Source organism: Dama dama, chromosome 31 (assembly GCF_033118175.1).
Source record: "Dama dama isolate Ldn47 chromosome 31, ASM3311817v1, whole genome shotgun sequence".
Classification (NCBI taxonomy): Eukaryota; Metazoa; Chordata; class Mammalia; order Artiodactyla; family Cervidae; genus Dama; species Dama dama.
The window spans coordinates 34253321-34280238 of NC_083711.1; the positions used below are offsets into that span (position 1 = coordinate 34253321).

General features: G+C 39.8%; 1 protein-coding gene across 2 annotated transcripts in view; it reads right to left on the bottom strand.

Annotated features, from left to right (window-relative positions):
• Positions 1 to 22159, bottom strand: part of GBE1 (1,4-alpha-glucan branching enzyme 1) — a 289682-nt gene extending 267523 nt beyond the window's left edge. The window contains exon 1 of one of the 2 annotated variants that reach the window (XM_061134227.1): positions 21846 to 22159. In XM_061134227.1, the coding sequence (XP_060990210.1) occupies positions 21846 to 21997 (152 nt within the window). In that variant the 5' untranslated portion in view covers positions 21998 to 22159. The remainder of the gene's footprint in view (positions 1 to 21845) is intronic. The other variant, XM_061134226.1, reaches the window with a different exon arrangement.
• Positions 22160 to 26918: the final 4759 nt, after the last annotated feature.

Consider the following 26918-nt stretch of genomic DNA (forward strand, 5'->3'; position numbering starts at 1 on the left):
TAACATGGGATATTTAGCACAATGTGAAGATTACTAGACAGACTTAAGCACTTACAAAGAGAAATTCTACCATCTTAGATAAGCCACTCAAAGTAGTAACAGCACAGGCTCCTTAACTGTAAAGCAGAGACAAAGGCACAAAATCAAACTTAGCTGAAAAATGTGCAAGAATCTGATTGGCAGTGATACATTTTTATGCATTACGAGCACTACAGTAAAAAAAAAAAAAAAAAAAGACAAAATTCTAATTCTTATAATAAACTAAAAGACTGATTTCATTGAGAACATAGGAAAATATGTTGTGGTAACTAATGTGAAAGAAAGAAAATAAAAGAGAAGGAAGGAAGCAAAGAAGGGAAAGAGGGAGGGAAGGTGGAAGGGAAAGAAAGAAAAGAAGGGAAAAACCTGATAATCTTGGGATGGGGGAAGTAGCCAATACAGTCAACAGCTTCAGGCATTCATTGGTCCTGCTACTCAAATTTTGATCCAGCAGCATCACCTGGGAACTTGTTCAAAGCGCATATTCCCAGGCCCCACCCCAGCCCTACTGCATCTGCATTTTAACAAGATCCACAGAGGATCCAGAGGCAGGGTTCTTGGCTATTTGTATTGTTAGAGAAAGCAAAACCTCATAACGACTTAAGCTTCCTCTTAAAATTGTCAGTCCAGGCCTTATGATGTGGCTTTTGGCTAGTGACTGCAGCAATTTCTCTCAATTACAATTCTCTTCACCCACTCCAGTACTCTTGCCTGGAGAATCCCATGGACAGAGGGGGCTGGCGGGCTACAGGCCATGGGGTCGCAAGAGCCAGATACGACTTAGTGACTAAACCACCAACACCTCCACAATTCTCGAGTGTATCTGCAGTTCACCATTGAACAGCACAGTGGGGTCAGGGGTCCCCACCCTCCACACGTGGGAAAGGCAGCATGTGACTTACAGCTGGCCCTCCCTATACGCAGTTTCGCTATATACAGGTTTCCTTTGTGACTTCAACAAACCTCCAATCATGTAGTAATACAGTATTTACTTGTGAAAGATATCCACATGCAAGTGGACCAGAGTAGCTCAAACCTGTGTTCTTCAAGAGTCTGGTGTGCGAGCTGAACATGGCTTCAGTCATGTTCAGCTCTTTGTTACCCCATGGACTGTAGCCTACCAGGCTCCCCTGGCCATGGGACTCTCCAGGCCAAGAACACTAGAGTGGGTTTCCATGCCCTTCTCCAGGGGATCTTCCTGACCCAGGAATCAAACCTGCATCTCTTATGTCTCATGCATTGGTAGGCAGGTTCTTTACCACTAGGACCACCTGGGAAGCCCCTCTTCAAGGGTCAACTGTAATTAAAAGTTAGGTGATCTCCAACAAATGACCTGGTAGTCCATGAATTTGTTTTTGGGAAGGGCTTTATGTTTTGTTTTGGCTTTTTAAGAACCAACATTTCTTATGAGTGGACATCAGTTTAAAAAAAAACAAAAACTTTTCCCTGCCATGGCTTAAACCCTCCTAAGTTCTCAATTGGCTGACCCTGGATCAGCCTGCAAACACCACCATTCACATATATATGAGTTGGACACATATACAAAGAGTCAGACATGACTGAAGTAACTTAGCAGAGATGTACTATATAAGAGTGTGCATGCTGTGTGCTAAGTCCCTTCAATGGTGTCCGACTCTTTGTGACCCTATGGACTGTAACCCACCAGACTCCTCTGTCCATGGGATTCTCCAAGGCAAGAATGCTGGAGTGGACTGCCATACCTTCTCGAAGGGATCTTCCCAGCCCAGGGATCAAACCCACTTCTCTTATGCCTCCTGCATTGGCAAGTGGGGCCTTTACCACTAGTGCCACCTGGGAAGCCCCATACATAAGAGTATAACACTAAGTTATTAGCACCTCTTCTCAATATCACTTGACTTCTAATTGGCTGACCAGCCAGAAGATCAATTAATGGCCAAAGAACAAAATGGAACCAGAGAAAGCAAATAGGAGGAAGGAAAACAGGACACCTGGCTCAGATTAAAAGACTCAGTTACTATGAAAACATGACTAATATCTAATAAGTGTATTAGGATCTCTACTCTTCATGAATTCATTCACTCAGGAAACAAATACTTTCTTTTCTAAGAGGCTCACTGGAGTGTGTTCCCATTCCCTGCTCCAAGGGATCTTCCTGACCCAGGGATTGAACCTGACTCTCGCGCATTGCAGGCAGATTCTTTACTATCTGAACCACTAGGGAAACAATAGACTCACTATCATACACCAATTCTACTACATGGTGCTACACAGAAGCATCACAAGGCAACATAAAGAAATCTAGTATAAACTATTTTCAGCCTTTCATTCTTTATAAGGATGCCTGAAGATTTCTGATGATGAGGCAAGGAGGAAGATGAAAAGAAATGCCTTAGAGTCTTGTCTAAACATTATTAAAATGAATGCTTAACTGTTGGTATGAAAACCACTTGTATTTCTTCTGTCTGGAGTAAGCATTGTATTTATGGTTGATTCTTGTAAGAAAATCTAAAATGCAGTGCGTGCATGCATGCTGAGTCACTTCAGTCGTATCCAACTCTGTGCAACCCTATGGACCATAGCCTGCCAGGCTCCTCTGTCCATGGGATTCTCCAGGCAAGAAAACTGAAATGGGTTACCATGCCCTCCTCCAGGGGATCTTCCCAACCCAGGGATCGAACCCATGTCTCTTAAGTCTCCTGCATTGGCAGGCGGGTTCTTGACTACTAGCATCACTTGGGAAGCCCCCTAAAATGCAGTAAATGCTCTCAATTTTTTTCCTTCTCAGCTCTTACATGAACCTCACACATGTTATTTTTCTCCAAAAAAAGAAATCATTACTTCCAGTTGAGAGAAAAAAAAAAAAACAGTATAATGATTTCTTCCCATGCTACTCAATAAATGGCTTATATGTGTCTATAACCAGGCCTCTGCCTTAATTCCCAAAAACCCTGGGACATTCAATGGTTCCAGTCTTTCCAATTTGAAGGTAATAAATTTGGGGAAACCTGTGCTTTTTATTTTTTACCTTTCCCAGTACTTAAATTTACTGACCCCCCACCTAAATCTACTACTTCCTAATTTTAATCATATAGTCCTCATCATTGAAAGTGAGTTCACTATTAAATGATCACAAGTCTGATGGCTTCATTGGGAAATCACAATGAACTTCTATTACATTGCCTAAAAGTGTTGGAAAACACAGGTACATACATACAATTTGTTTAAAATCTAAAAACTATTTTTTCCTAAAAGAATCCATCACAAACAGAGCTAGAAAAAATCTTAGAGAATCATTAAAGATAATGTGTGCCCCTCAAATTCACATGTCAAAACCCTAACCCCAGTGTGATGATATCAGGAGGTGGAGTCTTAGGGATGTGATTAGGTCAGGACAGTGAAGCCCTCATGAATGGGATTACTGCCCTTATAAGCAGAGATTAGAAAGAGCTTGCTTCCTCTCTCCTTCTCTCTCTGCCAGGTGAGGATACCAGGAGAAGACAGACATCTCCAAACCAGCAAGAGTGACTTAATCTTAGCCTTTCGAGCCTCCAGAACTGTGAGAAATAAATTTCTCCTGTTTAAGCCACCCAATCTACAGTACTCTGTTATAGCAGTCCACACTGACCAAGGCAGCAATTTATCAGCCAAACCTGACTAGTCAGTGAATAGAGGTCCAGGCCACTAATTATTCAGCCAATTATTCTCACACACAGACACATGCACACACACAAACACACACAAGAAAATGCTAAGAGACTGGGATTCAGAAAGGTAAAAAAAAAATAGAGCAGAGAGTCAACAAAAGTCAGACAGCAACCCAATCTGGCTGTTTATGGCTTATTCTCATTGTTACTAGGTTGTAACTGAACCTTAATCAAACAGTAAAGTAAAATAAAACCACAATGGCAATAATAGATTGCAATTAACTAACTAACTATATATATATATATGAAAACATCGTTTTGATGTCATAAAATATTAAGTGCCTAAAATTTTAATACTATCATTGTATTTTCGGCCTGAACTTGCCATTAGTACAAAATGGACTGCTAATAATGTATAATAATCAGGAGCATTACAAGTTTGAGAAATATTTTGTTCAATAAAATGTTGGATTTTTTTAAGCCTAAGAAAAAGTATTCAGGCCTGGTATGAATCATGATGTGATCGAGCCTCAGTTGTATTTAAACGTGTAAATTCTGTTCTAAGCTTTTCCACTCCACTTGAGAAAGAGCAACGACAAGATTCCCAAATGCCAACACAGATGGAAGTTGAGAGGAACAGCAATGAAATTTAAAATGCAAACCATAGCCCAAAAAAGAAGTATTCTTCCTTTCTCATTTTTAACACTATGCTGACTATCTCCCAGGAGAGGAAAATCCCCATTTTCTCTCATGTTTGTATACAAATATCAGCACAGTGAATGGGAAAACTTTTACTTCAACTCAGACAAGACATGATATAAAAGCCATTTTTATACACACACAAATGCACACATATAATATATAAGGTATATACAAATGTATAATACATATTTATAGCAAGGCCAGAGTTCTCATTTTATTTTAACCCTGAATCTCTCTATACATATAATTCCTAGAATGTCTTGAAAGCCTTCATCTTATTACAGATATTTCAAAATCTATCTCAGTGCAAGCCATTATCAGCTAATGATAAGAGAACAATGACTTTCTCTTGTATGCCTCTGTTTACCAGACTTTCCCCATTAAGACAGAAATCCCTCAAGAGAATTTCTTTATTACAGGATTCAGACCCAACATAGCTTCTTCTCGGCTTAAAATGCTGTCATATCTCAAGCCGAAATCAAGCCTAATTCTTGATCATTTGGGAAGGCAATCCAGGAAATTTGTTTCATTCACTTTTAAGATACTACCTTAAAAAAGAATAAAAACCCTATATGCAAAACAGAAAAAGAGACACAGAAATACAGAACAGACTTTTGAACTCTGTGGGAGAAGGTGAGGGTGGGATGTTTCAAAAGAACAGCATGTATATTATCTATAGTGAAACAGATCACCAGCCCAGGTGGGATGCATGAGACAAGTGCTCCGGCCTGGTGCACTGGGAAGACCCAGAGGAATCGGGTGGAGAGGGAGGTGGGAGGGGGGATCGGGATGGGGAATACGTGTAAATCCATGGCTGATTCATATCAATGTATGACAAAACCCACTGAAATGTTGTGAAGTAATTAGCCTCCAACTAATAATAAAAATAAATAAATAAATAATTAAAAAAATAAAAAAAAAAAGAATGTGCTGCCTATTAAGTGAAACTGAATGCCTTTTATTTATCAGTAAAACAGTCTCTTGAATAGCGTGAATACTGTTCAAGAAAATTTTGTGGATGACTTTAAAACTTCAAGTGGAAAGTATTAAGAAGAAGTCTGGCTTACAATCTAGAAAACTAAAACAGATCTGAAATAAAATTAAAAACAAGGTTATGTTGCCTCCTTAGTAATAAAAATGAAATAATAATTGTGTGAGCCACAGTAACATCGACAAACAGAAGGCACAGTCATCTCAGCATTTGCTATGCAATAAACACACACAAAAAAAGACATTCCCAGCAAATCTATATAGAATATGTTAACAGTGAAGGTGAATGAAGCCAGCAAGGATAGAAATTATTAGTGGCCTGGCTGGAAAAGCATGTTGGGCCTGAGGCAAAAGAAGTTTTTTAAATAGCAGAGTGTTCTGAAATAGAAAGCATGTTAAACAGAATTGCCCGAGGACTGTTAGGAAATGAAAAATTACGCTAACTGCATTGGGAACAGCAACCTGATAAAAGCACGATGCACAATTACAATCTTCTTCACGAGTAGCATTAGACACGAGAAAGGTTAAGCTGTATGTGAGAAAGGTTATGCCCACCACAGGCCACTACATGATAGAAGAATTACTTTCAAACGTTTCTAGGGACCCTCCAACAACTATGGCAATAAATATTTCTATATTTCTAATATTCCAGAACAAGCTGGACTAGACCCCCAGTCAATATCTATCTGCAAAGCACCCCGGCATGCAAACCTCTACTCTAAGCTCCATGGAAAACACTAAAAGGCAATAATGTGTTCCCTCAACATATTCTTCTCTTCTTAAATTCAAAACACACAGCCAGCATCCCAGGGATGCTCAGTGAGTCAGCAAGTTCTGAGCAGCTACACTGTGGAAAACAGAAGTCTGAAGCTAGATGGAAAACAGTATTCCACAGCAAGAATCTAACCACTCATGAGGGCAGATACTTTCATAAACAGGAATGTTTTTAGCTACTATTGCATTGGAGAAGGAAATGGCAACCCACTCCAGTGTTCTTGCCTGGAGAATCCCAGGGACGGGGGAGCCTGGTGGGCTGCCGTCTCTGGGGTCGCACAGAGTCGGACACGACTGAAGTGACTTAGCAGCAGCAGCAACAAGGGTCACTACAAAGTGAGTGGGTACAAAATGAGTGAAAAGCATGAAGGCCGAAGAAACTATCGTCTACAGGAAATTGAAGCTGTGAAGAAAAGTGCATAAAACCCAAAACATATATGTCTTCATGCACACAAACACCCACAATATTGTCATTACTTTGAAAAGTGATCAAGGAGCAATCATTCCAACCCTCTTCTCTTCTAAGCAGAGACCAACTCAGGAATAATGCAAGTCATAATGAGTCACTACACATAAGCAAGATTCTCAGGACAAGGAAACTAGGAACAGCTGTTACTTGGGCTGAGTCAAAGTGAGGCTGCAAATCCCGAAAGGTCTAGGACTATTAGAGCATAGAGGAGCCACCTGATCTGAGTTACTTCATCAAGAAAGACCAGATTTACCTTGGCTGACCCAGGTTTTTGTTCTGTCTTGTGTGTGTTTGTGCTGTCTGTCATGGGACAGAAGTAATGCATGTAGCATATGAAAATATGACACAAATAAGCAATCACCTAAATGAAAAGGGCAAGGTGGACAAGCCATGCCAAATAATCTGGGGGAAATATGGCTACGTAAACACCCCCAGGGTTTAGTATGTGGCATGTCTCCATGTTAACATTTAAGCCTCCATCCATTTATCTTTTTTCAAGTATTAAAAAAAAATAAAGTTACCAGTCAATAATTTCTGACTCCGAGTCTCAGGCTAAATCAAAATCTCTCCAGGTCTACTTGTTTCTGCTACCATGAACACAGGGCTGATTGCATCTTTCTCCCTTCTTAATCTTCCCCTTCAGTGTCTTTATGGGTCATACTAACTCTTACCATACAAGCTCCTCTTTGAAATATACAACCGAAGGCTGCCCTCTATAATATGGCAGCCACTAGCCATATGTGGTTACTGAGCACTTGAAATACGGTTAGTCCCTATTGAGATGTGCTGTAAATGCAAAAAACACATCACATTCCAAAGACTTAGTATGAAAAACAAATGTGAAATATTTCATCAGTAAATTTTTAATGTTGAAACAGTATATTTTGAATACACTGGGTTAAATAGTATATATTATAAAAATTGATTTATCTGTTTCTTTTTATCATTTTAAGGTGGCTAAAGAAAATTTAAAATTACATGTATGGTTCATATTATATTTCTATTGGATAGGGCTGATCTAGATGAGACACTTACAGTGGGGTCAGGCAGAGTCATTCAGTGTTCATCTGCATTTGTGCAATCTTCCTGACTGGGTGATACTCATCAAAATGTCCCTCTGACTTATTCAGGAATAGGTGTCCTTAACTTACTTAGGAACTGCCTTATTGCCTCTAAAAATAGTCCACCATCCCTTCCCAAAGGGGCTTATCTGCCTCAAAGAAACATACTCTTATGTTATCAAATATGATTTATAAACTATTTTAGAGGCTTCAGTTCTTACACATTGCAGCAATTCTTACACAAGCACATTCTCCAACTGAACCATTTTTGCAAATAAACTTCCACTTAAAAGCAACAAAAATGTGTACAGTCAAATTATAATTCATTATGCAGTCATCCTTCAGTATCCACGCGGGAGTGGTTCCAGGACCAATTCCCCCTACTCCCTACAGATACCTAAATCCACAGATGCTCAAGTCTTTTATGTAAAATGGTGTAGCATGTAGTATTTGCATACAACCTATACATATCCTCCTACATACTTTAAGCCATTTCTAGATTACTTATAATACCTAATACAACGTAAATATGTAAATAGTTGTAAACACAATGTAAATGCTATGTAAATGGTTGCCAGCACAAAGCAAGTTCCAAGTTTTGCTTTTTGGAAATTTCTGGAATTTTTTTATTCCCAAATATTTTGAGTCATGGTTGGTTGAATCCTCAGATGTGGAACCCACAGACTCTGAGGACCAACTGTAGTTTTAATTAACTATCATATTCTTTGACTCTTTCCAAAAAAGTGAGTCCCTTAGACTTTGTCCACATTGAAGACTAAGTCCTTTCTTTATAAAGAAATAATTTCAAGTACTTAAGATAATCAAATGAACTCCTTTGTGCTATGTACTCCCCTTCCTTAACAGAACAGGACATGGTTTTATTTGTCTTACAATGCATTTTATGCACAAATATTTTATATAATTGTGTTTACTTATAATCTCTTCAATTAGAGCTCCCATCAAGTATGATGATGTGTGTGCTCAGTCATGTCCAACTCTGGAACCCCATGGACTATAGCCTGCCAGGCCCCTCTGTCCATGGGGATTCTCTAAGCAAGAATACTGGAGTGGGTTGTCATTTACTCCTCCAGGGGATCTTCCCTACCCAGGGATCGAAACTATGTCTTCTGCCACAACCCCTGCATTGAACATGGACACTTTACATCTGAGCCAACAGGAAGCCCCTCATCAAGTAGGAAGTGTATCTTTTATTTGCTCCACTATCATATAGAAAAATGCCTGGGACAAAGATTATAGCAAAAATTGGTTTGTTAAATAGAAAATTAAGCCAACAGCCTATAACTCATATATACATGTATACCCTGGAACAATATACTTGGAGAATAATTTTCTTTATGTGATCACCATGTCTATCTTATCCTAAAGACCCCTATGCAGTGAAACTCGTGGTAAAGATGTAAGAACAGCAACTTTGATACTAAAGTAAAATCACTTTTACTGAAAATAAGAAAATCATTATGACCATTGAAATAAAAATCTGGTTAACAATACCAGTAGGCATGCATGCGTGCTAAAGTCACTTCAGTCTTGTCCAACTTTGTGCGACCCTATGGACTGCAGCCCTCCAGGCTCCTATGTCCATGGGATTCTCCAGGCAAGAATACTGGAGTGGGTTGCCATGCCTTCCTCTAGGGGATCCTTCCCACCCAGGGATGGAACGCATGTCTCTTCAGTCTCTTGCATTGGTAGGTGGGTTCTTTACCACTAGCGCCACCTGGGAAGCCCAATATATATGGATTAATTATTTTCAAAAACCTAGAATATTTGCTTAAAACTAATTTGGCCCATGACGAAACTCAGTTTTGAACTAAAGATGGGACCACACCTTGCATTGCTCCTCAAAATACCATCTGATTAAAAGCAGCATCAGCACCATCTGTTCAATTTAGTCGCTCAGTCGTGTCTGACTCTTTGTGACCCCATGAACTGCAGCACGCCAGGCTTCCTGTCCATCACCAACTCTTGCAACTTGCTCAAACTCATATCCATCGAGTCAGTGATGCCATTCAGCCATCTCATCCTCTGTCATCCCCTTCTCCTCCTGCCTTCAATCTTTCCCAGCAAACAGGGTCTTTTCTAATGAGTCAGTTTTCTGCATCAGGCGGCCAAAGTATTGGAGCTTCAGCATCAGTCTTTCCAATGAATATTCAAGACTGATTTCCTTTAGGACTGACTGACTTGATCTCCTTGTAGTGCAAGGGACTCTCAAGAGTCTTCTCCAACACCACAGCTCAAAACCATCAATTGGAAGCTCCTTAAAAATGCAGACTCTCAGGCTCGATGCACATAAAATGATGTTTACATACATTGTAATAAAAATTATTATCTTGACAGTGATGATGTCTATTTATTATCAACAGAGTTTTCAAAAATCTCTTTTGGATGTTTAGTGCCTCAGACCCTCAAAGCTAGTAATCGCTGTAGAATGTACAAATTCTCAGAAGTTCCACTTTACTTTTCTGTTTAAAGTGGATAAATTTTTAGCTATCTTATTCATAAATTTTGCAAAACAAATGTACTAAGAAACAAGATGTTATGTTTCATCTCATAATATCTAACCAATTTGTTTGGAAATTGACATGCTCAGATTTCTGATTATTAATAGCACAATGAATCCTGATAATATCAAAATAAATATTAAGACTGAAATAAAACCAAAGGCTAATTTCAGTCAGATAAAAAGCAACTAATCTTGGGAAATATTAATATTAGGATTACCCTCGTTAAGATTTAACAAATTCATTTCTACAAATGAGAGTATAACATAAAATTTTGGAAATTTACCTGTCATTGAAGTCAAGTAACCAGACACATTGAATGAATAAAATATTATTTTTCAAAGCAATATTTTAATAATATAGAATTGAAAAATATATAATACTGACAAATGAGTAGGTTCGAAGCAGAAGACATGAAATAAGATAAACTTTGGAAATTAAAATTACAAATCCTATCTGGATACAGTAATATCTATGTGTGTTTGGAATATAAATCAATAGGATAATGCTATAACATGATAAAAAATATGCAAATTAAAAACCAGAAAAATTCTCAAGTAACTACTTGAGAATAAATTATTATCTTTCACAAATTATTTTTCTCCTGCTTCCTAAAGTTTGAGGGGCTGATATATGATAATAACCAAAACTTAAAACAAGATCTTAGAAGTCAGAAAACTGACAGGTTAATTAGTTCCCACTGCTTTTAATAATCTAGAGTATACACAAAAATTGTCATCACTTATATATTTCAGTGAGACCTAACTAAAGGCTAATTTTTTTTTTGATCAGGTGGCTATATGTCTGTCAGAGTTTAAAGGTGAAAGTGATTCCTTAAAAAGGAATTTTAAAAAATATCCCTGCAAACCTTAAGCAAAAATTAAACTCAAAATGGATCCAATGTAAAATGTAAAACAATAAAACTTCTAGGAGAAAATATCAGAGGAAATCTTCAGATCCTAGAGCTAGACAAAGAAATCATACAGGTGACAACAAAACAAAATCAGCAAACAGATTCATCACAATTTTCAACTTTTATGTGTGAAAGACACTGTTAAGAAGATGAAAAGGCAAAGTTAAAGTCTAGGATAAAATATCTGCAAAGCAAATATCTGACAGTGGGATTGTATATAGAATATGTAAAGAAGTTTCAAAATTCAAAGGTTAAAAAAAAGAAAGACCAATCCAGTTAGAAAATGGACTAAAGATGGAAAGAGACATTTCACCAAAGAGAATACACAAATGGCAAATAACACTTTAAAAGACTTTCAACATAATCAACTATTAGAAAAATGCAAATTAAAACTACATTGGCCTATCACTACAAACCTAATGTAAGAGCTAACATTTTTTAAAGTGTATTACCAAATGCTGGGAAGAATGCCATGAACTAGTTCCCTCACACAGTTCTGGTGGGAATACAAAATGATACAGATACCATGACAAATAGTTTGGCAACTTTGTACAAAAGTAAACCTACATTTTCTATTGTTGTTGTTCAGTTGCTAGGTTATGTCCAACTCTACGTGACTCCATGGACTGTAGAAGAACCGTCAGGCTCCTCTATCCATGGAATTCTCCAGCCAAGAATACTGGAGTGGGTTGCCATTTCCTTCTCCATTTGCCATAGGACCCAATTACAGTCCTACATAGTTCTCCCAAAGAAGTAACATCCAAATATAATATATATATCTTAGCTTTACTGCAATATTTTTAATAGCCAAAAACTGGAAATAATCCTAATGTCCTTCAACAGGGGACTGGATTAACTGTGGTAAACCCATCCAATGGAATAATATTCAGTGACAAAAAGGAACAAACTACTGATATATGCAATCTGAATAGATCTCAAAGGCATATTCTGAGTGAAAAAAAAAAGTCAACTTCAAAGATCATATATTCTATGATTTAATTCATATAACATTCAAAAAATGAAAAATATTAGATATAAAACAGATTAGTAATTGCCAGAGTTTAGGGATGGAGGGAGTAAGAGTAGTTTAACTATAAATGAATGTAGAGTTCCTTTGTGGTGATGGAATGGTTCTGTATCTTCACTGTAGTGCCAGTTGTATGAATGTATACTTGTGATAAAACTGCACAGAAGTATATGCAAAGACTGTTGAAAATTAAACAAGGTCTGCAGATTGTATCAATGTCAATTTCCTGGTTTTGAAACTGCAATACAGTTAAGCAACATATTACCACTGGGGCAAACTTGGCTAATAGGACAGGAACCTTCTCTGTACTATTTTTGCAACTTCCTGTGGTCTATAAATATTTTGACATAATTTTTAAATCCAGTCTAACACAATTCAAACTGTATTTTTTACTGTGCTCTAACTCTAAAGTTACCTTAAACCTACTATAACCAACTTCAGTTTTGATAACATTCTTATTTCTCTGTATTTCCTGCTTATGTGTTGTATTTTTGAGTAGAGGTTTCCTTAAAACTACATGGATAGCACATAGCTTTCAATAAGGGCATTTTAGGGAAGTGAAACAAAAAGAGACTCATTCACTTCACCAACTCCTATCACTAGCAAGCACAAGTTATACAATTAAAACAGCACTGCCAACTGAAATGGTCAAGAAGATGAAAGACTCATACATGTAAACAAAAGCACAAATAAGCAAACAAAAACATCAGAGGCTATTAATGCTGAAAAAATAAGAACTAGAGGAGGAAAAAAGCTTGGAAATGATAAACATGAATGTGGTTGTAAATCTCTAGAATCCTGGAATAATCACCAATCCTCTTGAGAAAAGACTATACAACAATGAAAAAGCAATGGTAACTCACACATTAGTTACTCCTGACTTCCAAATAGCAGTATAAAATGATCATGGGTAACAGACTTATAACCTCTTAGGAAAAAAAAAAAACTAATATGACCCCACACACATTACTGATCTATTCTGATATCAAAGAGGAATCATTATGCTGTCTTTACTGTCTAAGACAAAAAAGGAGAATTCCATTCTTCCACAAATTGCTCATTACTGTCAAAAAACATTGAACATGCCTATGACGATAAAACCTATATGTATATGTTAAGTCTGTAGCAAGTATGTTCTGAAGAACAAGGCATATGCATCTTAAGCTTTTAGAAGAACAGTGTGAAAGCCCATAAACTTGTATGTAGTTAGGTAACAAAAGACAATTCATAGTTTGAAGACTGAGCATTAACTAACTTATCATCTTTAATTTAGTTGTTTTCTTCCTTCTAGCCCCACAAACACAATATTCTTCAAATAACTTAAAAATAAAGCAGATCATTTTTGAGTGAGCCCAAGAGAACTTGGAAAAATTATTAGTAATTGACAAACTCATTTTCTCTCAAAACATCCTCATATTTTTAAGAGTAAAATACCTATGAAATTTAAAAGAGAAGACAGCAGTGCTCCCCAAATCACTGGGACAGGTGACAGAGGTGAAACAAATAGGTTCATCTCAGACTAAAGCAAGCGCACAAAGATCTGTACATGTCCCAGGAGAAGAATTCGGAAAAATACAGACAGGGAACAGCAAAGTGAAAGCCAAGCCCCAGAGGCTGGTGATTCTAAGGGATTTGGCTACAGACTTCTCTCCAAAGTGGAAATGCTTGGATTCTGCTCAGAAAGATTTGTACACAGATACAATATTGGGGAACTATAGCATGATCTCACTGGGACATTTCATCTTTAGCCACATATGGTCTCCTCACTGGAGCAAAGGAAAGAGCCGAGGGAAGTTGTGAGAGATGAGGTCAAAGTCATTTCTCAGGAGAATATGTATGCAATGGAAAGCCCATTGATTATGCAGCTCACTTTCAGCCAAGGATGGCCATGACGTGGGACAGCTCTAGTCAATAATTTGTAAACTCAAAGAATGAGATGTAGTTTACAGGTAAACTAACACATGCTTGGGTAAAACGGACATAGTGAGTTGGCTTCTATTCCTGCTGAGAAGATAGACATGGTCTCAAGATATGCCCAGCCATCTTCTAAGAGTAAAAATAAAAACCATATGCTAAAGATAGTAGAGGCGAAAGATAAATGATGAATCAATGCTCAGGACCAAAATCACTTACCTTCACTTTCTTTGTGAGAAATACAAACCTCTATGTCCATAAGTCACAGTTTGTGGGATTTTCTGTTCTTTGAGGGCATGTTCAGTTTCTGTTACATATGCCTAAATACGTAACTGATTTGATCACATTCAATAATAGAGAATGTACCTGTATTATGCAGTTATTCATAATTAAATACTATCTGTGACTAGTTGCTTATCATTTATGAAAATAAAAATAAATTACATTGATGATATTGAGTAACATGATTTTATTAGTAAAAAAAATATTTCTCACTTGCTAAATATTTGGAAAACTTCAAGATTACATACATAAGAAATATATATATGCAGACTTGGTTCCTGATTATCACATTTTGGATTATCACCTAGAGGATATACCCAGAAACCATCTAATGATAATTTATTCCTCAATGAGTCTACTAAAACACACACGAATATTTCATTCCTTTCTTTTATGTACCTTACCACAAATTCAAACATACTGAAAATAACCAAAATCATCAGATAAAAAAACAGAGGATAAAATAGACAAGGTAAGACATGGGATTTAAATTTTTTCTTATTAATAGATCATAAGTTCAGACTCCACTAGATAAATCTCTCATTTGCAAAATTTTAAGCTGCTATTATATTTTTCCTACTTATTTTCAAAGTTGTTTCTGCTATTAGTAAACTCAGTATGACCATTCCTTCAAGTGTCCAGAGTTCAGGAGGAAGAAATTCCCTGCAGCTGACTGATGCCCAAAAATATGAAGACTGAGCAGTCACATGAAAGCCCACAAAAAACAGAAAAGGAAGATCAAGAGAAGAGTGACTTTAGGTTTCTGCAGTCAAGCATTTACCTCTCTCAATAAAGGGAGCTTTGCGCTCATTATATCCCAGCACTCATCTTGCCTTCAGTTTGTAGTAAACTGGCAATTGCTTTATGATTTTGTCTCCAAGTTAGGGATCAAAGTTTAAACATTCTTTTCTTTCTCCATTAAACAATGATTAAAACTACCACCTCCTCACCTCATTCACACAATTGCACTGTTGGTAAAGAGAAGGCTTAAGGTAAAGATGCTGCTAAGCAGCAGAGCTGTGGGGAATTTCTGGTCAGGTTTTTCATCTGCTGGTTAATTTCAGGATACAAGATTAAAGGAGCTTATCTTTACATATATTCCTCGTCCTCAAGACACCCCTATGAGGTGGAAGCAATTCATATTTTTCTGAGAGAGAAACTAAGGTTCACAGAGGTTGACTAATTTACCCTTGAGTTTAAAGCTATTTAGCCTTCATGACAGCTAAAATTCAAACTTCATTTTGCTCTTGCACTTTGCAACATGGACACTCTGCCATATGTTCATTTTTTTTCCATATTACATGTGAAGAACCTAAATTTAGGATCTAAGTTATCATGATCTTTTAAACAATAGAAATCACTACATTAGGATAGTCACTATAACTTAGTGCCAATTGCACAATAAATTAGTGAATGTAAATTGTGTAACATATGTCTAACGTGGATTTTTGCCTTCTTTCAATGTACTGGGCTCCTGTTACCCTAAACACAAAACAGAATAGGGCTGATTTTGGATTTTAAGGTCAAAAAAAACCTGGACTCAAAACAGTAGTGAGCCTCTACTGATAAGTGGACATCAATACAAAAAGAGCATCTACTCTTCAGTGAAATAATAAAGTCACTTTAGAATGAAAGGCACCTGATAGCAGCAGTTCTCTCCAATGAAAACACTCATGTTTTCTTTTAATATCTCTATATGCATAATTCAAGTTGAGCACATGCTTTTAAATACAAGCAGCATGATATGCTTATCGATCTAAAACAATAGCACATTTCACAGGGTCTGTGTTATTATCTCAATGATTAACTGGGGTCAGCCTGGTGGGAGCTGAACTGAATCCTCTGGGAAGTTATCACTGAGTCGTTTCTCAAGAGATGATGCTGCAGTCATTCTCAAGAGATGGTGCAGCAGGCTTTAATTTAGAGCCTAAACTAAACCAAATGCTCCATGGAGTCATTTTAAGGCACTTTGAAAATGAGAAGAGGTCAGAGTCTCTTGCTCATTATTATAAAGAATTCAGGAGTGACTCTGGAGTTCATACAGATCTTAGCTGCAAAGAACAAAGGAATCTACTATCAGTACAGAAGAGCAGGCCAGGCACAACTGGTAATTTTTGGATTCTTTTTTGCCTTCTAGAATATGGACATCTGACTTTCTTCAAAGTCTATAACTTGGCTAGACACTGAGAGAAAAGTGCATCATTCAGCTACAATGTAAAATCCCTGCACCGTGAGAATCAATTTTTGGTGTGGCTGCTGATACACAAACTCTAATCTACATTCTAATTCTGATTAGACACCAGTGTAAAAGCTATTTTCATTTTTACCAAAATAGGGATGTTCACTGTAATTGTGATACTTAACACATTTGGGCTCACAAAAACCTCTCTTCCCATTCTTGAGCATGCAATTTGACCTGAGGCTCTCTTCAAACTGAATATTCCTTCAGTGATTAAACCCCACAGTCTCTGTGGAGTATGGAAATATCTAATTAATAACAAATTTCTTTATTTTCTCTGGTTATTTTTAGCTTTTTACTTGAACATACATTCCTCTATCCTAGACACACAACTCCTGGTAACTACCCCGTCTTCTCTATCCATCCATCCTAGCTAATCTTTTTAGCTTAAAGTGAGCTACCTGAGACTTACTGGTGTAGAAAAGAGAAAAGCAAATGCAGAAGACATTCATTCGTTTATTCAACTACAATACTGTTTCCTATAGACCAGTTTTACAGTCTGAGAATACAACAGCGAGCAAAGAATACGGACAACGTACCCACCCATAGGAGCAAATAATGTAGTGGGAGACACAAAAGAGCAAAGACACAACTGGATTACGGCGGATGATCATCCTTACAATGCAGGTTTCCAAGGTGGTAGGTAAGAGGTGGGAAGAAGGTTTGAGGATGAGAAGTCAGGGAAGGCGTGTAATTCATCTCGAGCCTGTGTCGTCAAGCATGCATAGGCACTAACAAGACAGAAGCGAAGTACGCAGCAAGCAGAAGAAATAAACTACTAGAGCCATAGCCAGACCCATGGCTAGACCAAAACATGGTCTGGTGTCCAGGACAGAACAAAGTTCTGGAAAACCTCAAATTGATATTCTTTAAACATTTGGTAACAATCTATTCAAGTTATTCTAGTGATATTTTGGTGCCCTTTAGAGAACAGTCTGCAGACATCCCAGCTACCTCTTTACATTGAGCCCGATTCTGATTAGATGGTACAGAGTGAGAAGGAGGGTACACAGATGAGGCTAAAAAAGTCAACAGGGACCAGATAATAGCCTTCTAGGTCATGAGAAAGAGACCACACTATATTTTAAGAGCCATGAAACGGTTGAGAAGATTTCAAAAGAGAGAACTGTGAGCTGTTTTTATAAACCAGGTTAGAGATACTAGCAACTTGAGTATGAGGATAGCAGTAGGAATACAGTGCCACATATACCTGAAAGTAGCTAGGAGCTACTGTTGATTAGACTTGGAGACAAAAAGGAAAAGGGGAGAAGACTAATTAATACCACACATGGAGATAAGGTATAAAAGGATGATCAGGCCTGGGATGAAAAACCCTAAGTTCAGTTTTATACACATTGAGTATTACACTTAGAGTACATCAAAGTGCAGATACTAAGTCCAGAAGACTAAGACCAGGGGAGATTTAGGGTGAAAACAGACGTGGGCAGCCTCTGTACACAGATGGAATTCTTGGGATGGATGAGAATGCCTATGGAAAGTATGCATATAAAACAGAAATCCATAAAGGAACCAAAGAAAGAGCCCTGAGAATCTCTTATGTTAATAATCTGGAAGAGGCTAAGGAGAAACCACCAGAGATAATGGAAGAAAAGCAAAAGCTACAGTATCACGGCTTCAAGGATCTAGTAAGTGGTCCAAAATGTCCAATACTAGAGATAAAGAAATATGCACTAAATTACCAAGAAGTCATTTTTTATGAATTTGTTGAGACAGTTTTAGTAAAGAAAGATTAATTCCAGCTACAGCAAGTCATGAGAACTCATGAAGAACCAGATCTCAGAACCAGATGTGTAAAACAGGAAAAACAAAAAAGCACCCACTCTTCCTACCTTGCAGTTCTGTTATAAGGAGTCAATACTATAATATATATAAAAGTTACTATATAAACAGAGGGTATAGACAAGTATTACTGCAACTGGGTTGTTCATCCTGCTGTTCACAAAAGTGTTTTCTGTTCCACCCACATAGTTAAGAAGTCACATTTGACTTACACTGGCCAATATATGAATCAGCGGAAGTACCTGATTGCTAGGCAAAAGCTGTAAGAAAACAGTGCATAGTTCAACATGTTCTCCGTTCCTTGCCACTGACATTGGAGAAACATGTTTCAAAATGAAGCCTTCATCAGCCTAGATCCTTGAATGACTGCCACGAGGAGAGCCTGACTCATGCTGGAATGTAACACGGGGACAATTGAACGCTGTTTTAAAGCACTACGATGTTTGAATTATGATACAACAACTAACTGCCATATAAATAACAGGCCAAAAAAAAAAAAAAAAGCAGAAAAGCCAAAAGGAAAATCCTACCTTAGGAGGTAATCAGTGAGACACCATAGGGCCTACCACACACACTAATGTCTAATTTTTATTATATGGCACAGAGTAATTCACTAATCATCGCACTTGATTCAAAATTCTTATAGTTACAGAAAAGGTAAGCAAGAATAAATGTATATTGCAGAACTTCTAATGAAGACACGGTGGCTGGGGAAGAATAAGACAGTCCATCAGTGAGAAACTGCCTCCACCATCATTGTTATACTGGTATTATTTGTACTCTAAATTTTCTTCACTGCTTAGTAAGCAAACTTTGCACCTATGTTTGGTTGTATATTTGTGTTAGGCCAAAGACACACTGCCTGAGTGGATGATTAGAAATGAACAGAAAATAGGAATAGTAACCAGGACCAAATTCTATGAAGGAGAAATTCTTTTATTCTTCAAATGCTAAAAGTTAAAGTTACTGCTGCCAAACACTAAATGACTATTTGATATGCCTAAATGGAACATGTGTGCTGGAAAATGGCAATTACTCAGAACCAAGGCCAGAAGTAGAATTCAGGTCAGAGTGAGGCACAAGGACCATTGGACCAGCTTTTTCATCAAGAACACTGGACTGCCCCCATTTCTTTATTCTGGCCTTTGTCTCTCTCATTAGTTCTGACAAACCATGAAAGCAAATCAAAACTGCTTCAATCCCAATGGAGTTGAAGTGAAAGAACATTAAAGAAACACTTAACAAGGGATGTTTATCTACCTCTGATTTTTTTTTTTTAAACAGAGAGGAAAAGAAACATAGACAAAACATTTCTATACCTCTTCTTTCAGAAATGTCTTATGTGTCATTTTACAAAGCATCCAAGAAAATTAGTGTCATTATCAATAAGCACATCAAAAAAAATCTGACCATCATCTTTTGCTCTAAAAATGTTTGACTATTTCTAAATCATATCTAATCTTAAACAATGATGATTACATACTCAATTTCTCTGAAAGCACTACTGCAAAAACTGAAGGCAATTCACAAGGCTATTCCCCAAATTGCTTATATAAAGGCCCAACATCTGATTAACTGACCAACATTCAAGGTGACTCCTTTGAGGAGATCTCATGGCATTAGGGCCTTCCCAGATGGCATGAGTGTTAAAGAGCCCGCCTGCCAATGAAGGAGACATAGGACACATGGGTTCCATCCCTGGGTCAGGAATATCCCCTGGATAAGGGTATGGCAACCCACTCCAGAATTGTTACCTGGAGAGTCCCATGGACAGAGAAGCGTGGCAGGCTACAGTCCACAGGGTCGCACAGTCAGACACTATTGAAGCGATTTAGCAGGCACCCATGCATTAGGCTCCAAGAAGACAATGGCAGCCCACTCCAGTACTCTCGCCTGGAAAATCCCATGGATGGAGGCGCCTGGTGGGCTGCACTACATGGGGTCCCGAAGAGTCGGACACGACTGAGTGACTTCACTTTCACTTTCATGCATTGGAGAAGGAAATAGCAACCCACTCCAGTGTTCTTGCCTGGACAATCCTAGGGAAGGCAGAGCCTGGTGGGCTGCTGTCTATGGGGTCTCACAGAGTCAGACACCACTGAAGCGACTTAGCAGCAGCAGCATGCATTAGGCTATACAACCTCTGGAATGAAGTTTTGTATTCAACTCTGTGTCCCTTACTTTTTGTTCCTAAGAAAGTGAAATAGCTCTGTCCTGTCCGACTCTCTGTGACCTCACCGACTGTAAACTGCCAGGCTCCTCCATCAGTGGGCTTTTTCAGGCAAGAATACTGGAGTAGGTTGCCATTCCCTGCTCCAGGGGAATCTTCCCAACCCAGGGATGGATCCTGGGTCTCCCACATTGCAGGCAGACTCCTTACCGTCTCAGCCTAAGGGACCCTTACTAAAGAGTTGCTGAATTGTGTACAGGCAATAAGTGACAATGCCAGGTCATCAACCTAAGACTTCCTTTTCCAAACACCAATCAATTGTGTTTCATTACCCCCAATGCTGCTTCTTGCTAGCAACTACTATTAAGTATTATACTTGAAAATATGACTAGGTATACTCTGTTGCCATGGTAGTTTTGAAGTGCCTCTGCTAAAACGGCAGAAACCATTAAATCACAATGTGCTTATCTCACAAATATAACTACTATAACAACTATTTTAGTCTTAAAAATTATACCTTTTAAGTTGAGCTGACTACCGGAATCTTACCAACTTTAGAATAACAGGAGACAAGCTAAAAGTGTACTAAATCGGCATCTAGAAGTGTGGCTTTCCTTGACGTTCTCCATCTTCAGGATGGCAATGCCAAACACGGATTAAGAGGGTTTAAAAAAAAAAAAAATGGACCAAGATGACCAAAATACATTTAATCTTCTCTGAGAGGAGAAATATTAACAACGGGGCAGGGTGGGGGGAGTGGGGAAGCTGCCTGGAAGAATCCTATTGGACGTAAAGTCACAACATTGGCTATTAAATAAACGAGAAAGTTTTTAAAGCGCAGTTACACAGGCCGGGTGTTGTGCACATGCTAATTCACGGGACCACCCTGGTGCACGGAAGAATCACTAAACCTGCAGTGCCAAGGCCTCCCTCCGCATCAGCACCTGAGGAAACGCGGGCTGGCCGCCAAAGCACACACCCAGGGGCGCAAAACCGCCGATTCGAAGGGAGGAGACAGAGATGAGTCAAGTTTATTCAGCGCTCTTGCGTCTAGACCGGCGGTAAGAGTTGTCAAGCCACAACTCCGGAAGCCGCTGAACCCGATTACTGGATTCAGCCCCTCGCCCACGCTCAGAAGCTGCAACCCACCAGGGTGTGGGGCGGGGCCGGCGGGGGTGGAGCCGACGAGGGGCGGGGCCTGCACGCCCGGGAGCAGAGGGGCGGCGGGAGCCCAGAAGACGGGCTTCCTGGTTCAGAGGCGTGGCGGGTGGGGGGGTCGTGGGGGGGTGGGGGGGAGAGCTCCAAGGTGGGGGGCGGTACCTGCGCTGGAAGTCCGGAGCGTAGGGCTTCAGGTACGGGTCTGTCTCTAGAAGGCGGGCTAGTTCGGGCACGTCCGCCAGAGCGGCGGCTAGCGCCTCTTCAGAGACTTCGGCCTCGGCCGCCCGAGCCGAGGAACCTGCCGGAGCCGCCATCTTCCGCCGCAGCCCGAGTAGCCGAGGCCCGAGAGGGTCGAGTGGAGCCGGAGAGGCCGCGCGAGCTTTAGCCGGGAGGAAAGCGGCGAGAGCGGAGCCAGAGGGCGCCCGGGCGAGCCGAGGCGAACTGTGGAGGCTCAGGGCCCTTTATAGCCGCATGGGACGGCCTCCTGTCCCCCTTCTCCCCCCGCCGGCGGGGAGGAGCGGGGCCGGAGTGATCCCCAGACGCACGTCCCGCGAGGGGAGGAGGCGCCCAGACAGGCCCCTCCGCCTACTCCCGCGACTCCCACCTGGAGGCCGTGGAGACCTGCCCTTTCTTCCCTCAGCCGCTCCGCGGGGGTCCCGGCAGACCTTGACCCACCCTGACCTCATTCTTAGCTCCGCAGCAACACAGCCCCCCCGCCCCTCAGCTTTTCTTTCTTTAAACAACTCTCACTGGCAGCATACCCTCCAGATGGATGTATGGGTTTTTGGAAGGAACTTTTCCTCTTGAGAGTTTTTTATTGTTAGCTGAGTGTTTCAGACAGTTCAAGAATTCACTGTGAGGGGAACAGTGAAGTATCTGTTCTCTCCCAGAACAGTCAAGGGATAAAACAATACCGTTGAAAAAAATCTTTGTATCGCCTCTTCAGCAGTACTCGCTTCGGTTTGCTCTGTCTCTAAAAGGCAACATCCTTAAATCATCCCGGGGATACTCTAGTGTTCTGGCGTTATTCTCAGAGTTCCCAGCGATTGAGGATTGAAATTATGAAAGAACTTTTACCATGCCCCATACCTCAAGAAAGAAAGGCCCTTTGTCTTTTTAATTACTGTAAACAAGCCTCAACAATTCAGCTAGTCTTAAGGAGACAGACGGTACAGGGAAGAACATTAAATTGGGATTTAACTGGGACATTTATTAAGGAAGTGATAAAGCAAGCAAGCTCTTCCTCTGCTTAAGAATGGGGGCGACTAGGTGGTCTTCCCAACTTGTAACCTACTTATGTTCTTTCATTCCCGTTAACTGGCTTTTAACTACAAGATATTTTTTTAAGATTACAGATTGTTCCCTAAGACAAGCGGACCCACCAGCCCAGGAGTTTCCAAGCTAATTTGTATCTAGAAACGGAGAGGCTTGGCGGCTCTCTGTCCCAGTTAAGACCGAGAAGTGTGGAGAATCCAAGAGGCTATGGAGAAGGACATGTTGATCAGCCATGGACCTTCGATTTTAAAGCGTTCTAAATACTTTTTATGAAAAAATTAATGATGTCTTGATGAAAGATTATCTAGTAAGCGTCAAAGTTAAATAGTGGAGGACTTGGAAAACCTTCAGAAAGACAACATTCAAACATTTATAAGTAACACTTGACACTCAGAAATGCAATACCCAGTAGATCCACAGACCTGTATTTCCAGTCCTAAACTTTTCTCAGAAATCCAGTTTCGTTTTACCACCTGCCTATTGAAATCGCTATTTATCTGCTTTAGAGTCCTAAACCAAGTATCTCCATAAGATACTAAGTCAGTCTTCTCATCCTTTTTGCTATCACTCATTCAGGCAGCCTGTTTCTCTTCTTTTCTTTCTCACCTCCAATCCATTCTCTAGTGTTTCCCAAGCTTTAATGTGCCTATTGTTAGGTAGTTAGAATAGGACAAAGGAGTTCAGAATGGCAAGACAAGGAAGGGAAAAGCCCGAGAAAATAGAGCAAAGGAAGGTCCAAGGACCCTAGTGAGGACTTTAGGTAGAACAAATAGCACTCCTGGCTAGCCCAATTTAGGTAGGGCAGGACTGGGGGGTGGGGAGAAAAAACTTTAAAAAGAGGAGCCAAAATTGGACCAAGAGGCCACTCTTCTCTTGTCTCTTTTGGGGTGGCATGCCCTCACGCCTCGAGGCTGTGTTTTCCTTTGCTTTCTAAATAAACCTGAACTGTAACATGTAACTGTAGCACTGGTCTTTTGCTTCAAATTTTTGTTATGACAAGACAGAACCCAGGAAATTACAAACTCCCCCTACACTATGAATCACCTAGGGAGCCTGTTAAAAGTTCAGACTCTTGTTTCCAAGTGGTGCCGCAAATTTTGAAATTATAGCAAACTCCAGAGGTGATGCTGCCTCTGAAGGTTGGAAACCCAGTTTGAATAGTAAGGGTCCATGCAAGGAATGAATCTTACAACCTAAATAATATGCTTGGTTTGAGAAAGTGACAGTCACTTAGTCATGTCCAACTCTGTGACCCCATGGACTTAATAGTCCAAGGAATTCTCCAGGCCAGAAAACTGGAGTGGGTAGCCTTTCCCTTCTCCAGGGGAATCTTCCCAACCGAGGGATCAAACCCAGGTCTCCCACATTGCAGGCAGAATCTTTACCAGCTGAGCCACAAGGGAAGCCCATACTTGGTTTACCTGAAGTTAAATATAGACTCCTTGCTCTTCCTAATAAGACTTCATAACCTGATCCCTGACTACCTTCCTACCATTTACCATTCTCCAGCTTTACTAGTTTGAAATCACACTGACTTTCTTGAAACCCACTAACACTTTGTCTCTGAGATTTTGCCCTTTCCTCTGTTGAGAATTTGCTTCCCATAGCTGTTTCTATCCCAGGATTCACTGAGGTCTCACCATAAACGTCAACTCATCTCTGAGAAGCCGCTAATTCCACTATCTAAATATTTCAATATTTTCTCTCCTATAAACGGTTAAACAAAGTTTAGGTGTTTCTTTTTTATTTATTAATCTCTTTTACAATGCAAACTCCAAGAGTATAGGGGTGTTTTCTACCTTGTTTACTACTTAACAGATATTTATTGAAATCCCATATGCCAGCCAGTTTCCTAGATACTAGTGATTAGTGATGGATAATACAACTCCCCACTACCCATAAAGCTCATAGAATAGGTAAATCTGTACAGATAGCAAGCAGAGTATTGGTTTCAGAGGGCTGAAGGAAATAGAAAGTGACTAATAATGGGTAGGGTCTTCTCTGGTGGCTCAGTGGTAAAGAATCCACCTGATTTGCAGGAGACACAGGTTCAATCCCTGGGTTTGGAAGAGCCCCTGGAGGAGGAAATGGTACCCCGCCCGTTTCTTGCCAGAAAAATACCATGGACAGAGGAGCCTGGTGGACCACAGTCTGTCCATGGTGTTGCAAAGAATCGGATGTGCATGAGTATGTGTCTGCACACACATGTGCATACACACACACACACACACACACACACACACACGCACACACACTAATGCGTAGAGGGTTTCTTTTATGTGTAATAGAATTTTTCTAGAATTGATCATGGTCATGGTTGCACAGCTCTGTGGCTAGACTCAAAACTATTGGAATTTTACACTTTAAGTAGGTTACCCCATGTCCAAGGTAAGAGAAACCCAAGCAAGATGGCAGGTGTTGTGAGAGGGCATCAGAGCGCAGGCACATTGAAACCGTAATCACAGAAGATTAGCCAATCTGATCACACAGACCACAGCCTTGTCTTAACTCAATGAAACTAAGCCAAGCTGTGTGGGGCGACCCAAGACAGATGGGTCATGGTGGAGAGGTCTGACAGAATGTGGCCCACTGGAGAAGGGAATGGCAAACCACTTCAGTATTCTTGCCTTGAGAACCCCATGAACCATAGGAAAAGGCAAAATGATAGGATACGGAAAGAGGAACTCCCCAGGTCGATAGAGGTGCACAGTATGCTACTGGAGATCGGTGGGGAAATAACTCCAGAAAGAATGAAGGGATGGAGCCAAAGCAAAAACAATACCCAGTTGTGGATGGAACTGGTGATAGAAGCATGGTCTGATGCTGTAAAGAGAAATACTGCATAGGAACCTGGAATGTTAGGTCCATGATCAAGGCAAATTGAAAGTGGTCAAACAGGAGATGGCAAGAGTGAACATCAACATTCTAGGAATCAGTGAACTAAGATGGACTGGAATGGGTGAATTTAACTCAGATGACCATTATATCCACTACTGTGGGCAGGAACACTTAGAAGAAATGGAGTAGCCATCATACTCAACAAAAGAGTCCAAAATTCAGTACTTGGATGCAATCTCAAAAATGACAGAATGATCTCTGTTCATTTCCAAGGCAAACCATTCAGTATCACAGCAATCCAAGCCTATGCACCAACCAGAAATGCTGAAGAAGCTGAAGTTGAACAGTTCTATGAAGACCTACAAGACCGTTTAAAACTAACACCCAAAAAAGATGTCCTTTTCATTATACGGGACTGAAATGCAAAAGTGGGAAGTCAGGAAACACCTGGAGTAACAGGCAAATTTGGCCTTGGAGTACAGAATGAAGCAGGGCAAAGGCTAATAGAGTTTTGCCAAGAGAACGCACTGGTCATAGCAAACACCCTCTTCCAACAGCACAAGAGAAGACTCTACACATGGACATCACCAGATGGTCAACACCAAAATCATATTGATTATATTCTTTGCAGCCAAAGATGGAGAAGCTCTATACAGTCAGCAAAAACAAGACCAAGAGCTGACTGTGGCTCAGGTCATGAACTCCTTATTGCCAAATTCATACTTAAGAAAGTAGGGAAAACCACTAGACCATTCAGGTATGACCTAAATCAAATCCCTTATGACTATACAGTGGAAGTGAGAAACAGTTAAGGGACTAGATCTGATAGACTGCCTGATGAACTATGGACGGAGGTTCGTGACACTTTACAGGAGACAGTTATTAAGACCATCCCCAAGAAAAAGAAATGCAAAAAAAGCAAAATGGCTGTCTGAGGAGGCCTTACAAATAGCTGTTAAAAGAAAAGAAGCAAAAAGCAAAGGAGAAAAGGAAAGATATTCCCATCTGAATGCAGAGTTCCAAAGAATAGCAAAGAGAGATAAGAAAGCCTTTCTCAGTGATCAATGCAAAGAAATAGAGGAAAACAACAGAATGGCAAAGACTAGAGATCTCTTCAAGAAA